General features: G+C 39.8%; 1 protein-coding gene across 1 annotated transcript in view; it reads left to right on the top strand.

Annotated features, from left to right (window-relative positions):
• The window catches only part of LOC308156194 (CUB and sushi domain-containing protein 1), a gene marked incomplete at its 3' end in the record, with an annotated part of 144114 nt that overhangs the window by 80216 nt on the left and 46398 nt on the right, over positions 1 to 17500 (top strand). Inside the window, exons 27-29 of the mRNA XM_080529549.1 lie at positions 174 to 312; positions 1184 to 1371; positions 10854 to 11048. Coding sequence (XP_080385675.1) covers positions 174 to 312; positions 1184 to 1371; positions 10854 to 11048 — 522 coding nt within the window. The remainder of the gene's footprint in view (positions 1 to 173; positions 313 to 1183; positions 1372 to 10853; positions 11049 to 17500) is intronic.

Genomic DNA, 17500 nt, shown 5'->3' with positions numbered 1-17500 from the left:
CCTCCCCCACCCCAGCCTTCCTCCCCAAGCATCCCCCACCCAGCCTCCCCCACTCAGCCCCCCCCCCAGCCTCTCTCCATCAGCCTCCCTCCCCCACCTGTGTAGTAACTGTGTGTGTGTGTGTGTGTGTGTGTGTGTGTGTGTGTGTGTGTGTGTGTGTGTGTGTGAGCCAGCCACCTGTGGAGGTAATGTGACAGGGCCGGAGGGGGTGATCCTGTCTCCTAACTACCCCCAGCCCTACCCCCCGGGGAAGGAGTGTGACTGGAGGGTCAGAGTCAGCCCCGACTACGTCATCGCCCTCATGTTCAAAAGGTACGGAGGGTCAGGGGTCAGGGTTAGGGTTAGGGTCAGGGCTAGGGTCAGGGGTCAGGGTCAGGATCAGAATCAGGGCTAGGGTCAAGGGTCTGGGTCAGGTTTAGGGCTAGGGTCAGGGTCAGGGTCTGGGGTCAGGGGTCAGGGTTAGGGTCAGGGTCAGGGTCAGAGTCTGGGGTCAGGGGTCAGGGTTAGGGTCAGGATCAGAATCAGGGCTAGGGTCAGGGTCAGGGTTAGGTTCAGGGTCAGGGTCAGGTTTAGGACTAGGGTTAGGTTCAGGGTCAGGGTCAGAGTCTGGGGTCAGGGGTCAGGGTTAGGGTCAGGGTCAGAGTCTGGGGTCAGGGGTCAGGGTTAGGGTCAGGGTTAGCCTGAGTTAAGGTGTGTTACTATGTTTACTATGGTGCAGTGTTGCTCAGGATCAAAACACAGGAACAAATGGATGAGATCCTTCCCTCTCTCTCTCCCTCCCTCCCTCTCTCTATCTCTCTATCTCTTTATCTGTCTCTCTCTCTCCCTCCCTCCCTCTCTATCTGTCCCTCTCCCTCCCCCCCTCTCTCTCCCTCTCTCTCTATCTCTCTATCTGTCCCTCTCCCTCCCCCCCTCTCTCTCCCTCTCTCTCTATCTCTCTATCTGTCTCTCTCTCTCCCTCCCTCTCTATCTGTCTCTCCCTCCCTCTCGCTCTCTCTCTCTCACTCTCTCTCTCTCTCTATCTCCCTCTCTCTCTCCCTCCCCCCCTCTCTCTCTCTCTCTAGCTCTCTCTTTCACACATCGTTGTCTTTTATCCAATAGCAGTTCACCTGTAGTTAAATATCAGCCAATAGCAACTCAGCTATGTGTTAAATGAACCAATCATAGCCCTCCTCTCCTCCAGCTTCAACATGGAGCCCAGCTATGACTTCCTGCACATCTACGACGGCGAGGACTCGGGCGGGCGTCTGCTGACCAGCCTGCAAGGCCACCAGGCCCCCGAGCGCCTGGAGAGCAGCTCCAACACGCTGTTCCTCGCCTTCCGCTCAGACGCCTCCCTCGGGATGTCCGGCTTCGCCATCGAGTTCAAAGGTCAGGAAACTGTTCTGTTGAAACTGTTCTGTTTGAAACTCTCCTGTTGAAACTGTCCTGTTGAAACTGTTCTGTTTGAAACTCTCCTGTTGAAACTGTTCTGTTTGAAACTGTTCTGTTTGAAACTGTTCTGTTTGAAACTGTTCTGTTGAAACTGTTCTGTTTGAAACTGTTCTGTTTGAAACTGTTCTGTTGAAACTGTCCTGTTGAAACTGTTCTGTTGAAACTGTTCTGTTTGAAACTGTCCTGTTGAAACTGTTCAAAGGTGAGTAAACTGCAAAAGTGACCACATTCCAACTTGATTTTGATTGGATTAGATTGTATGAAAAAAGTCCCCAAGTAGGGCAAGGTAATTTTTCTGTTTTTTTATAGTTGAAGAAGATATGCTCATTTGAATGTTGCTGCACCTCAAACTAAATGCCGGAGAAACTCACTGAATCAGAACAGACGTGTTTGCTACCATCGTGTTGGTATGTAGCTAGCAGCTAAGAAGGAACATCATTATGAACATCTAACTGCCTGTTTAGCACATCACAACATGCTGAAAGAACATCAACATGCTAAAACACATAACTACACATAATTAGTCGATCACAGTCCTTGCTTTTGAACACATCCAGACATTTTCACCAGATTGTGTGACATATTGCCTATTTGTAAGAGCAGAACAAACCACCAAACTGCACTAGATCGACAGACATATTATAATTATGCCTCTACAGTGAATTTACATTAAACATTCAACACTCCCACGGAATATCAAAAATCTGAAAAAAAACACATTTGATATTCAGTCAGCCCTCCTGTTGTCATCTCTTTCTAATTGCAACCTTATGAGTGACGCTACGTGTAATTAAACATTCAACTGTTTTCTAGACCTCAGCCAATACATTGTTGCACATTTCCCTCGACGAGCCAACTTTAGACTTTTAATATCAAGCCTTTATTTCAACTCGGGGACTACTCGTTTTCGGTGGGGCCGAGTGCACAAGGATATACATATACAGTGCAACAATAAGAACAATAACAATAACAATAATAAACACACATTTTCAACAACGATCAAACAAAGCAGGTAAAAATAGATGCACAATGGTCCCTAGTCGTTGCCTTGAATAGACTAATACTTGGGAGAGAGTCTTAAAAGTGCTTTGTAGCAGGTTCCAGGAGTGTGGAGCAGCAAATAAGAAGGCAGTCTTTCCAAGTTCTGTAAGCATACAGCGAACCTCTAGAGTGAGGCAGTCATTTGATCGAGTGAGGAAAGGGCCAAGATTCTGATTTAATAGTACAGAAATATATACGGTGGCATATTCCCAAGAAGAACCTCATAAATAAACAGATACCAATGCCTATTTCACCTAATTTCCAGGGATGTTATATAGAAGCCAATGGTGAGTGTTGTAATTAACACCAGTGATACATCTAAGGGCAGAGTGACAGACTGAGTCAAGTGGCTTTAGCGTTCAAGACGCAGCATGTCTATCGACCACATCACCGTAGTCCAAGACAGACAGGAAAGTTGCTTCCACAAAAAAACAGGATTTGTTTCTGTACAAAAAGCCAACCTTCTGACGCAGCTTGCTGACAAGGTCATCGATATGATACTTAAATTTAAGTTTATGATCAATCCAGATACCAAGATACTTGTGCTCTGAGACTCTCTCAATGCCAGAGCCATTTACTGTAGTTATACATAGACTATCAGGATCAATATTTTTAGCATTCGTAAATAACATAAATGTAGTTTTACTTGCATTTAGAACCAGTTTAAGATTAAAGACTGCTTCTTGAAGAGCATTGAACGCAAGCTGTAACCTTTCAGTAGCCAGTTGTACAGAATCTGCTACACAGTAGACAATCATATTGTCAGCAGAAAAATGAGCTTGGCAGTTTAGTGCGGAGGTAATATAATTCATAATCAAAGTGATTATGATATCTTTTTTTTTCTTCTTTTTTTTCCCCCCTAGCACCAGGGGAGCCACCCCTCCCAAATTTCGTTGTTTGGTACCTGTACTATAGCAATGACAATAAAGACCATTCATTCATTCATTCATTCAAGAGGACTGGACCCAATATAGAACCCTGCAGCACACCTTTCCAGATGGGTAAAAAAATCTGAGTTTCCCGCTTTCACATAATTGACGCCTCTCACATAGATAGTCCTGAAAGAATTTGCAAGCCTTATTGTCCATATCAATATTAAAAAGTGTTTGTAGGAGTAAGTAATGGTCTTACTCTTCCTGTCTAAGGAGATGTCATTTGTAACCAAGGTAATAATTAATTAATTAATGTTGCCATTTAGCAGACGCTTTTAATCCAAAGCGATTTACAATTATGAATTACAGGGACATTCCCCCTGGAGTAACTGAGGGCTAAGTGCCTTACTCAAGGGCACACTAGTAGTGGTGTGGTTTCAGGCGGGATTTGAACTAGGTAACAGCAGTGATTGTATTATGTTTGCTCTAAAACCAGATTGAGTAGGGTGTTCGCTAAGGTTCCTAAACTTTTTACCAAATATGGATGCTTGGAAATTGGCCGATAATTATTTAAATCACTGGTGCCTCTTTTATGTTAGAGAGTCGCATGGGCAGTCTTCCAGGCCCTGGGAAAACTACCAGAGGCAAGGCAGAGATTACATATATGAGTCTACTGTTCAATGATAGATGGAGCTGCCAATTCTATCAAGAAGGAATCCAGATTATTCTCTCCAATCGGACATCTGGCATTTATGGCTTGCATGACATCCAGGACGTCAACAGGTGAGAGGGGTTGGAAAGTGAAAGAGGAAGTACAGTTTACCATAATAATAATAATAATATTCATACATGAATTAAGTGCAAAAGGGGGGTCAGAATAAGCCCTTTCAAATAAGTGGCCAGCACTAACAAAATGCTCATTAAAGGCTAAGCTAATTTATTTTTTTATCATAAATGTATTTAATTTAACATGAGAAGGAAGTGAGGCACAAGAGTTGCTGTTAATGGAGTTTACTGCTTTCCAAAGCTTGGCTGGACTAGAGGATGAGGTGGTAATTAGATTCAGATAGTAAATAGACTTAGTTTTTCCTTACAGCTACTGTGCATTTATTTCTAGCCTGCCTGAAAGAGAGCCAGTGTCTAGGATGACCAGATTCTCTAGCTGGAGCCCAGGCTGAGTTTCTCAAGTTAAACTGGCAGGACAACTCTTGGGTAAACCAGGGGGGCACCTTTGATTCTGATCTTTTTGAGTAGAGTGTGTACGTTAACACTTAATCAGCCATTGTGAGTAAAGAAAAATGTTATATCTTTGCACTTGATCAAATTTCAGGACCCTCCTTTCATGACTTTTCCTAGATATGTGCGTTCTACCACCCAGTATCCTTACATTTTCAAAATCAGGATAAGCTAGTATAAAGCTATTTTGCAGTTTTTCTGTGTAGGAGAAAGGCTAATTTACAAACGGACAATTAGTGGTCATTGTGTGTAAATAGTAGCTTGAGCATTGTAAAGAGGGGGTAATTTGACCCCTGAGGCGGCTCTTTTAGTAGGTCAAAAAGACCCGGCTGTTCTAGTGTTAACAACTGAGGTGAATATTTCAGTGAAGAAGTCCAGTGCCAGTTGAGCATCATTGAACTTAGATGTAGAACGGATGTTACTAAGAGTAATATCTGCCAAGAAAGATTGCTCATTAAAATGTTTGAGATTTCTTCTCAAGACCACATGAGATTTGTTATTTTCTGATCGAGTGCTTCTGATACTTCTGATACAGGCAGCGGGGCAGTGATCACTGAAACCTAACTCAAAAACTCCACTGGCTACAATTGTGTCAACTTTATTGCTGAAAATGAGATCAATCAATGTAGACTTTGAGCTGTCCTTTAAATCAGGCCTAACAATTCAGTCAGGTTTAGGTTCCCACTAACCTCTTTAATAATAATAATAATAATAATAATAATAATAATAATAATAATAATAATAATAATAATAATAATATAATAATAATAATAATAATAATAATAATAATAATAATAATAACTTTTTATTTATATAGAACTTTTCCTGCAAACTTTGCAGCTCAAACTGCTCCAATCATTATATAATCATAATTTAATTATTTAGTCATTTAAAGGCAGATGGGTTTTTATTGGGCCGATTGATATGCTAGAAAAAGGTCTTTCAGATATTCTGGTGCTGTGCCAGTGAGAGATTTATAAACAAGCAGAAGGATATTGAAATCTATTCTGAACTTAACAGGAAGCCAGTGTAGAGTCTCTAAAGAGCTAAATGAGCTTTCAGATTATCTGAATTTGAATTAAACCAAATTAAGTTAAAATGACCAGTTATAATAAGCTAATTAGATCCCCAAGTGCCTCAACAGAATCCTCTCCAGCAGATGGGGTCTTTAGACGCCAGCAGAAACAAACGAGGTTGGCCCAAGGTGGACTCTCAGGCCTTGTCCACACAGAGACTCTTAGGCCTTGTCCACACAGAGACTCTCAGGCCTTGTCCACACAGAGACTCTTAGGCCTTGTCCACACGGAGACTCTTAGGCCTTGTCCACACAGAGACTCTCAGGCCTTGTCCACACAGAGACTCTCAGGCCTTGTCCACACAGAGACTCTCAGGCCTTGTCCACACGGAGACTCTTAGGCCTTGTCCACACAGAGACTCTTAGGCCTTGTCCACACAGAGACTCTTAGGCCTTGTCCACACAGAGACTCTCAGGCCTTGTCCACACGGAGACTCTCAGGCCTTGTCCACACAGAGACTCTCAGGCCTTGTCCACACAGAGACTCTTAGGCCTTGTCTACACAGAGACTCTTAGGCCTTGTCCACACAGAGACTCTTAGGCCTTGTCCACACAGAGACTCTCAGGCCTTGTCCACACGGAGACTCTCAGGCCTTGTCCACACGGAGACTCTTAGGCCTTGTCCACACAGAGACTCTTAGGCCTTGTCCACACAGAGACTCTCAGGCCTTGTCCACACAGAGACTCTTAGGCCTTGTCCACACAGAGACTCTTAGGCCTTGTCCACACAGAGACTCTCAGGCCTTGTCCACACAGAGACTCTTAGGCCTTGTCCACACAGAGACTCTTAGGCCTTGTCCACACAGAGACTCTTTGGCCTTGTCCACACGGAGACTCTTAGGCCTTGTCCACACAGAGACTCTTTGGCCTTGTTCACACGGAGACTCTTAGGCCTTGTCCACACAGAGACTCTTAGGCCTTGTCCACACGGAGACTCTCAGGCCTTGTCCACACAGAGACTCTCAGGCCTTGTCCACACGGAGACTCTCAGGCCTTGTCCACACAGAGACTCTCAGGCCTTGTCCACACAGAGACTCTCAGGCCTTGTCCACACAGAGACTCTCAGGCCTTGTCCACACAGAGACTCTTAGGCCTTGTCCACACAGAGACTCTTAGGCCTTGTCCACACAGAGACTCTTAGGCCTTGTCCACACGGAGACTCTCAGGCCTTGTCCACACAGAGACGAATGTGAGTGTATCTGCCTGACGTTTTTTTATCGTATGGACGTTTCGTCCACACAGAACCGCGTTCTGGGAGCCTGAATAGGCCATTTTTAAAAACCGGGTCCCAGAGTGAACAAATCTGAAGACGCCGCCCTTGCATGTCCGTCTTTACAAGCCATACGCATCGTTCCTGAACCGATGACTCCATAGCCCCGCCTCTCCCTTAACCCGCATGCGCTAAACCAGCCAACAACAACAACAACAATGGCGCCTTACAGGGTTGTTGCGTTCGTGCTGCAGAAGCTATTGAGCTTGATTGGGCTTTTACAGCAAAATGTACTGCTGCTCTACTACCACCGTCAGCAACAAATGGACATGGAGAACAGCTTATATAATAATTTAATAATACAGTTTTTCTCAATTGCTAAAACACATTTCACAAAACTTACCTCCATTTTCCCAAAACTCTAAACACAACACACTTTTCTAAAGCTACATAAGCAAAACCACACCTTCTCTCTTCAAAACTCAAACTTTCACACCAAAACAGCTGCTCAAAGCCTGCAAAAATGTAAACACTATAAGCATAATTACAGACTACAACAAAACAACTGAAAACACAATGTTCAGTGTGTGAGAATGTTCTTTTTTTTCACAACTGCCAAAGCACATTTTTAGAAACCTTACAGTATCTGTTCTCAGAATATATCACTGTAGAGTATTGGGCATTCATAGATTTGTGTGTTTCATATGAACAGTATGTAAATCTACAGAAAATACAGTAGGCTATGTATGTTGTTGGAAAATATACTTTTACAGTATGTATATGTTCTTCATGAATGTTTTACTGTAGTGCTTGGCTAATTTTACTATATAACTAAAAGACATTACAGTACAGTAATTCGAACTTGATCTTACGTGTGGACAATCGACTTCTTTCTAAAGGGATCTCTTGACCATTCTGAAGTACGCATTCACCCACAGGGGTGGGTGAGAGTTACAGCACCCTAGCACCTAACCCTAACCCTAGTTTTCCCACATGTATGATAGTCATGCATAACAATAAATCTGTGCTCCCTGTCTAACGTTATATCTTACATTACATATTTTACATTACAGTAAGGCTGATTTTGCATGATAGTCATGCATTTTTAGATATCTATTTCCCCCCTTTAAATGGCATATGATGTCCGAAATTTTACTAAAGTTCAGCCGCGAAGTTGTTGCACTGTTGTCCTATCGAGTTTTACGTAAATAAAGGTTTGAAAAAATGTACCGTATTCCCACATGTACCGTAACATGTACAATACTGTACTGTATCACAACTCAATGCAAACACTACAGAGGATCCATTACACACAACAATACTCACTGAAAACAATGTTCAGGGTGTGATGTTTTTTTATTTAATTTAATAATTTTGCCATTTAGCAGACGCTTTTATCCAAAGCGACTTACAATTACGAATTACAGGGACATTCCCCCTGGAGTAACTGAGGGCTAAGTGCCTTACCCAAGGGCACACTAGTAGTGGTGTGGCTTCAGGCGGGATTTGAACTCACAACCTTCCAACTCACTATCCACTAGACCACCACTACCCCATATTTATTTATGGAACTATACCACACACACACACACACCACAATCATTTGCAACAAGTGTCTTACATTTTGAGTCGTTATGTTTAATGAATGAAGCCAGGTGTGTTCATTGTGTTCAAATGTTGCTGACTGTGGCAAGCATTTTGCATCACATGAGCTTTAATTTGAGAATTTGAGCAGAGTTTTTTGCAACTTGTGTTTTAGCAAGACAAAATGTGTTTAGATTTATGAGAAAAGGAGGATTGTGTTTTGTGAATTGTGTCTTCATGTGAAATGTGTTTATGGTTTTGGCAAATTTAGAGAACTGGTCATTTGGTTTAGAGAATTGGCTTTTGTGTTTTAGCAATTGGGAAAAACTGTAATATAATATAATATATAAATAATTATTGTATTTTCCGCCATTGTTCTTCGTCATATGATTGTTCATCGTATGGCAGCGTTACAGCATTTTCAGTGGTTTCGTTTGGACACACATATTTCTTGAGACGACTTTGTGTTTAAAAAAAAATGAAAATGAAAAAGAAAAAGATCGGTTCTGTCTCCGTGTGGATGTGGCCTTAGTGAATTCAAAACATTTGGGCTTGGTTACAGAATCCAATCTAGTGACCGAGATAGTAGATTTTACATAGACTATGACCCCCCCTCCCCTCCCAACCCCATCCACTCTAAATACATTGTAGCCTGATAAGGCAATATCAGAGTCAGATATACAGGGCTCCCACAGGTCCTTGAAATCCTTGAACGTTTGTGAATTTGAGGGGGAAAAAATCAAGGTCTTAAAGGTTTTTGAAAATAGACATGGGTCATTGAAAGTGCTTGAATTCCCCTATCTCTCTCTCTCTAACAAAAAATAATATATATATATATATTTAGAAAGTGTTTACTTAGCTCGTCAACTAGTAAATAAGTCTCTGCATTGCTTAACTTTACACATATTTCACAATATATTGGCTTGCTGTGCTGTGATAGAGAAGGCAAGAGACCATCTAATGTTCACACATTCAAGCCATTGTTGTCTGTGAGCGGATAGTTCCTAATATATAAATTTGCATCTAGGTCTGTCTCAAACTATGCCGTGTTGGATCCTTGAATTTGAGGGAATTGAGTCGTGAAAGTCCTTGAAAGGTGCTTAAAATTTATGTTTCAGAAGGTGTGGGAACTCTGGATATACTTCTTTTGAAGTCATGATTCACTCAAGACAAGAATATCTGGGTCAGTTTGTAGTACAAATATGTCAACCTGATCTAACTTTTGATCTAAACTTCTTACATTCATGTGAATTATTCCCAGACCAGTTCTATCCATAAAAGATTTAAGAGAGTTGAGTCAGGATTTGAGGATTGGTAAAAGGCACTTAAGGAACCTGAACTAAATTAGTAGATTTAAATGGCGGACAGGGATTCTAACAGTGGTTCTAGTGGGTATGGATTGAGGACCAGCAACGGGGCTAAAAACAAATTCATTACTGTCATCAAATTTACCTCGAGATTAGATTAGATTAGATTAGATTAGATTAGATTAGATTAGATTCAACTTTATTGTCATTGCATAGTACCCTAGTACTATACAACGAACTGCAGTTTAGCATCCAACCAGCAGTGCAAATAGTGATATAAGGGCACAATATAAATAGAACAAGAATGGTAGTGATAGATAACTATGTAATATACAGTATGTGCAGAGGTACAATGATATAAGTAAGGAAATAAGTATTGAACACATCAATATGTTGTCCAATAAATGTATTTCCAATGAGCCTATTCAAGTGAAATTTGCACCAGACTTTGGTATTAACTCAAATAGTCCAGACAAAAAATCTAAACATTAAAGTGCATATGTAAATAAAGTTATGTGTAATAAAGTGGAATGAAACAGGAAAAAAGTGTTGAACACACTAACTGAAATTAATTCAATACTTTGTTTGTAATGACAGCTTCAAGGCGCTTTCTGTATGAAGTAACTAATCGCCCACAGTATTCAGGTGTGATTTTGGCCCATTCCTCTACACAGATGGTCTTTGAATCTTGAAGATTGCGGGGGGCCCTTAGGGGAGTAGTTAGGGGAGTAGTCCTAACAGTGTTACCTCAACAATGGCCTTTGAGTACCACGTCGATGTTTGAAGATAGCAGCCTCGAGCCTACATGGTAGGGATGCATTCTGTCCTGATTGAATAACTCCGGTCGATTCCAAATAGCCGGCTGAACTTCTCTCCTTCATATGGCCGCACAGATGGAAGAGGGCCCGAAATAATCACCTGCTTGTCATCGTCCCGCATGCTTGTAGTCACTCTGCTGAAGTTGTTGTTTAGCTCCTCTGATCTTCCAGCCGTAACGTCATTTGACCCAATGTCAAAAGACTCTCAAACAGTTCACTAACACTGTGACCCCACTGTGTGTCTGTGTGTGTGTGTGTGTGTGTGTGTGTGTACAGAGAAGCCTAGGGAGGCGTGTTTCGACCCTGGCAGCATCATGAACGGCAGCAGGGTGGGCGTCGACTACAAGCTGGGCTCCACGGTAACCTACCAGTGTAACCCTGGTTACACCACTGTCGGCCCGGCAACCATCAGCTGTGTCATGGGCTCCGATGGTAAACCTGTCTGGGACAAGAGCCTGCCCACCTGCACAGGTAAGAGAGGCCTAACCCTGACCCTAACCCTGACCCTAACCTGACCCTAACCTGACCCTGATCCTGACCCTAACCCAGACCCTAACCTGACCCTAACCTGACCCTGACCCTGACCCTGACTCTAACTCTGACCCTAACCCTGACCCTAACCCTGACCCTAACCCTGACCCTAACCCTAACCCTAACCTGACCCTAACCTGACCCTAATGCTGGCCCTGACCCTGACTCTGACTCTAACTCTGACTCTGACCCTAACCCTAACCCTAACTCTAACCTTGACCCATGACCCTAATATAGACTAGAACCTCTACTATATAAACTGGAACCTCTACTATATAAACTACCTCTACTATATAAACTACCTCTACTTTATAAACTACCTCTACTATATAAACTACCTCTACTATATAAACTGGAACCTCTACTATATAAAGTACCTCTACTATATAAACTACCTCTACTATATAAACTACCTCTACTATATAAACTACCTCTACTATATAAACTGGAACCTCTACTATATAAACTACCTCTACTATATAAACTACCTCTACTATATAAACTACCTCTACTATATAAACTACCTCTACTATATAAACTACCTCTACTATATAAACTACCTCTACTATATAAACTACCTCTACTATATAAACTAGAACCTCTACTATATAGACTACCTCTACTATATAAACTACCTCTACTATATAAACTACCTCTACTATATAAACTACCTCTACTATATAAACTACCTCTACTATATAAACTACCTCTACTATATAAACTAACTCTACTATATAAACTAGAACCTCTACTATATAAACTAGAACCTCTACTATATAAACTAGAACCTCTACTATATAGACTACCTCTACTATATAAACTACCTCTACTATATAAACTACCTCTACTATATAAACTACCTCTACTATATAAACTAGAACCTCTACTATATAAACTAACTCTACTATATAAACTACCTCTACTATATAAACTAGAACCTCTACTATATAAACTACCTCTATTATATAAACTAACTCTACTATATAAACTACCTCTACTATATAAACTAACTCTACTATATAAACTACCTCTACTATATAAACTACCTCTACTATATAAACTACCTGTACTATATAAACTACCTGTACTATATAAACTACCTCTACTATATAAACTATAACCTCTACTATATAAACTACCTCTACTATATAAACTGGAACCTCTACTATATAAACTACCTCTACTATATAAACTGGAACCTCTACTATATAAACTACCTCTACTATATAAACTGGAACCTCTACTATATAAACTACCTCTACTATATAAACTGGAACCTCTACTATATAAACTACCTCTACTATATAAACTGGAACCTCTACTATATAAACTACCTCTACTATATAAACTACCTCTACTATATAAACTAACTCTACTATATAAACTACCTCTACTATATAAACTGGAACCTCTACTATATAAACTACCTCTACTATATAAACTAACTCTACTATATAAACTACCTCTACTATATAAACTACCTCTACTATATAAACTACCTGTACTATATAAACTGGAACCTCTACTATATAAACTACCTCTACTATATAAACTGGAACCTCTACTATATAAACTACCTCTACTATATAAACTACCTCTACTATATAAACTACCTTTACTATATAAACTGGAACCTCTACTATATAAACTACCTCTACTATATAAACTACCTCTACTATATAAACTACCTCTACTATATAAACTGGAACCTCTACTATATAAACTACCTCTACTATATAAACTACCTCTACTATATAAACTACCTCTACTATATAAACTACCTCTACTATATAAACTACCTCTACTATATAAACTGGAACCTCTACTAAATAAACTACCTCTACTATATAAACTACCTCTACTATATAAACTACCTCTACTATATAAACTAGAACCTCTACTATATAAACTACCTCTACTATATAAACTACCTCTACTATATAAACTACCTCTACTATATAAACTGGAACCTCTACTATATAAACTACCTCTACTATATAAACTACCTCTACTATATAAACTACCTCTACTATATAAACTAACTCTACTATATAAACTACCTCTACTATATAAACTGGAACCTCTACTATATAAACTACCTCTACTATATAAACTACCTGTACTATATAAACTACCTCTACTATATAAACTATAACCTCTACTATATAAACTACCTCTACTATATAAACTGGAACCTCTACTATATAAACTACCTCTACTATATAAACTAACTCTACTATATAAACTACCTTTACTATATAAACTACCTGTACTATATAAACTACCTGTACTTTATAAACTACCTCTACTATATAAACTATAACCTCTACTATATAAACTACCTCTACTATATAAACTGGAACCTCTACTATATAAACTACCTCTACTATATAAACTAACTCTACTATATAAACTACCTTTACTATATAAACTACCTCTACTATATAAACTACCTGTACTATATAAACTACCTGTACTATATAAACTACCTCTACTATATAAACTACCTCTACTATATAAACTACCTCTACTATATAAACTAACTCTACTATATAAACTACCTCTACTATATAAACTACCTCTACTATATAAACTACCTCTACTATATAAACTACCTCTACTATATAAACTACTACTATATAAACTACCTCTACTATATAAACTACCTCTACTATATAAACTACCTCTACTATATAAACTAGAACCTCTACTATATAAACTACCTCTACTATATAAACTACCTGTACTATATAAACTACCTCTACTATATAAACTACCTCTACTATATAAACTGGAACCTCTACTATATAAACTACCTCTACTATATAAACTACCTCTACTATATAAACTACCTCTACTATATAAACTGGAACCTCTACTATATAAACTACCTCTACTATATAAACTACCTCTACTATATAAACTGGAACCTCTACTATATAAACTACCTCTACTATATAAACTAACTCTACTATATAAACTACCTGTACTATATAAACTACCTCTACTATATAAACTAACTCTACTATATAAACTACCGTTACTATATAAACTACCTCTACTATATAAACTACCTCTACTATATAAACTACCTCTACTATATAAACTACCTCTACTATATAAACTACCTCTACTATATAAACTAGAACCTCTACTATATAAACTACCTCTACTATATAAACTAGAACCTCTACTATATAAACTACCTCTACTATATAAACTAACTCTACTATATAAACTACCTCTACTATATAAACTACCTCTACTATATAAACTACCTCTACTATATAAACTACCTCTACTATATAAACTACCTCTACTATATAAACTACCTCTACTATATAAACTACCTCTACTATATAAACTAGAACCTCTACTATATAGACTACCTCTACTATATAAACTACCTCTACTATATAAACTACCTCTACTATATAAACTACCTCTACTATATAAACTACCTCTACTATATAAACTACCTCTACTATATAAACTAGAACCTCTACTATATAGACTACCTCTACTATATAAACTACCTCTACTATATAAACTATAACCTCTACTATATAAACTACCTCTACTATATAAACTACCTCTACTATATAAACTACCTGTACTATATAAACTATAACCTCTACTATATAAACTACCTCTACTATATAAACTAACTCTACTATATAAACTACCTCTACTATATAAACTACCTCTACTATATAAACTACCTCTACTATATAAACTAACTCTACTATATAAACTACCTCTACTATATAAACTACCTCTACTATATAAACTACCTCTACTATATAAACTAACTCTACTATATAAACTAACTCTACTATATAAACTACCTGTACTATATAAACTACCTCTACTATATAAACTAACTCTACTATATAAACTACCTCTACTATATAAACTGGAACCTCTACTATATAAACTACCTCTACTATATAAACTACCTCTACTATATAAACTACCTCTACTATATAAACTAGAACCTCTACTATATAAACTAACTCTACTATATAAACTACCTCTACTATATAAACTAACTCTACTATATAAACTACCTCTACTATATAAACTACCTCTACTATATAAACTACCTCTACTATATAAACTACCTCTACTATATAAACTACCTCTACTATATAAACCACCTCTACTATATAAACTACCTCTACTATATAAACTACCTCTACTATATAAACTAACTCTACTATATAAACTACCTCTACTATATAAACTACCTCTACTATATAAACTACCTCTACTATATAAACTAACTCTACTATATAAACTAGCTCTACTATATAAACTAACTCTACTATATAAACTACCTCTACTATATAAACTACCTCTACTATATAAACTAACTCTACTATATAAACTGGAACCTCTACTATATAAACTACCTCTACTATATAAACTACCTCTACTATATAAACTACCTCTACTATATAAACTAGAACCTCTACTATATAAACTACCTCTACTATATAAACTACCTGTACTATATAAACTACCTCTACTATATAAACTACCTGTACTATATAAACTAGAACCTCTACTATATAAACTACCTGTACTATATAAACTACCTGTACTATATAAACTATAACCTCTGATAGTAGTCGTGGTGATAGTCGTCGTGGTGATAGTAGACGTGGTGATAGTCGTGGTGGTGATGGTCGTCATGGTGTCGATGATGTCGTTGTTCTAGAGGAATCCGCCATTCTCAGGCAGCTCCTCCGGCTCGCAGACAAAACTCATTAGAGGGGTGAGATCCCTTTAAATAATACAGGCCTCTCTCCCCTCTCCCCTCTCCCCTCTCTCTCTCTCTCTCTCTCTCTCTCTCTCTCTCTCTCTCTCTCTCTCTCTCTCTCTCTCTCTCTCTCTCTCTCTCTCTCTCTCTCTCTCTCCCCCCCCCCCCCTCTCTCTCTCCCCCCCCCCCCCTCTCTCTCTCTCTCCCCCCCCCCCCCCCCCCTCTCTCTCTCTCTCTCTCTTAGTTTCTCACCCAAACTGGTCTTTTATTGGTTTCCATAGTAACTGCGAGACTGTCTCTGTGCAGCTGAATGAGGAATCCTCCGTGACTGTAGATGGGTAGGAGAGGAGGGGGAAGGGGAGGGGTGGAGGGAGGAGGAGAGGAGGGGAGGAGGGGGGAGGAGAGGAGGGGGGAGGAGAGGAGGAGGGGAGGACGAGAGAAGGGGAGGAGGGGGGGAGGGGGGGAGGAGAGGAGGGGAGGAAGGGGGGGAGAGGAGGGGAGGAGGAGGGCAGGGGCTGTAATGGCCTTACATCATGGGGGTAGAGCGCCCCCTAGAGGCAAAGCTCACTAACAATCCAGGAGACCTGCTGTCTGTCTGTCTGCCTGTCTGTCTGCCTGTCTGTCTGTCTGTCTGTCTGTCTGCCTGCCTGCCTGTCTGCCTACCTGTCTGCCTGTCTGCCTGTCTGCATGCCTGCCTGTCTGTCTGTCTGTCTGTATGTCTGTGTGACTGTCTGCCTGTCTGTGCCTGTCTGTCTGTCCATCTGCCTGCCAGTAATGTGAACAGATCACAGCCTTTAGCTCAGCAGGCTAGCACAGTGTGCTAATCCTCTCCTCCTCTCCTCTCCTCTCCTCCTCTCCTCTCCTCTCCTCCTCTCCTCCTCTCTGTTATAAACTAGATCAGTAGTTAACTAGAGCTGTTATAAATGAGATCAGTAGATCAGTACAGTATATTTTATCTGTCTGTATATATATATATATATATATATATATATATATAGAGAGAGAGAGAGAGAGAGAGAGAGAGAGAGAGAGAGAGAGAGAAAGAGAGAGACTCATCTGTTGTTCTTCTGAGGAGCGATCACAGAGGCATTCTGGGTAGGATGATATGTAAAGGCCCATGAGCCTCTGCTGCATCCTGACACGGGTAGGGCTCTACGCACGGCATGGTGCGCATGAGGGAGCAGACCTGAGGGACAGATCGCTGGAGGCACACACACACACACACGCACACGCACACTCACACTCACACACACGCACACACACACACACGCACACACACTCACACACGCACACGCAAAAATGATTCCACCTAGAAGCTTTTTGACAAACTGGCAAAAAGGATGTGCTATTTGGATTTTATAAAATGCATTCCTTAAGTGTTGCTACTAGGCAGTAATGGCTTATATCCACATAGAAGGTCTTGATGTAGCTGAGGGTCTTGTATTATGTTCAGTTTCCCAGAGTGAATTCCTTTCAGACAGGTGAAACCTTGCAGATTGCAGCATGCTCCAGTCTGGCCTTGTTTTTCTTGTTTTTTTTACACACACACACGCACACACGCACACACACACACACACACAAACACACACACACATGCGCACACACACACAGACGCACACACACACAC

The sequence above is a fragment of the Nansenia antarctica genome, assembly GCF_963989245.1.
Source record: "Nansenia antarctica genome assembly, chromosome: 1".
Classification (NCBI taxonomy): domain Eukaryota; kingdom Metazoa; phylum Chordata; class Actinopteri; order Argentiniformes; family Microstomatidae; genus Nansenia; species Nansenia antarctica.
Note: the sequence above shows the minus strand (reverse complement) of the source record. Positions and strands in the feature narration are given on the sequence as shown.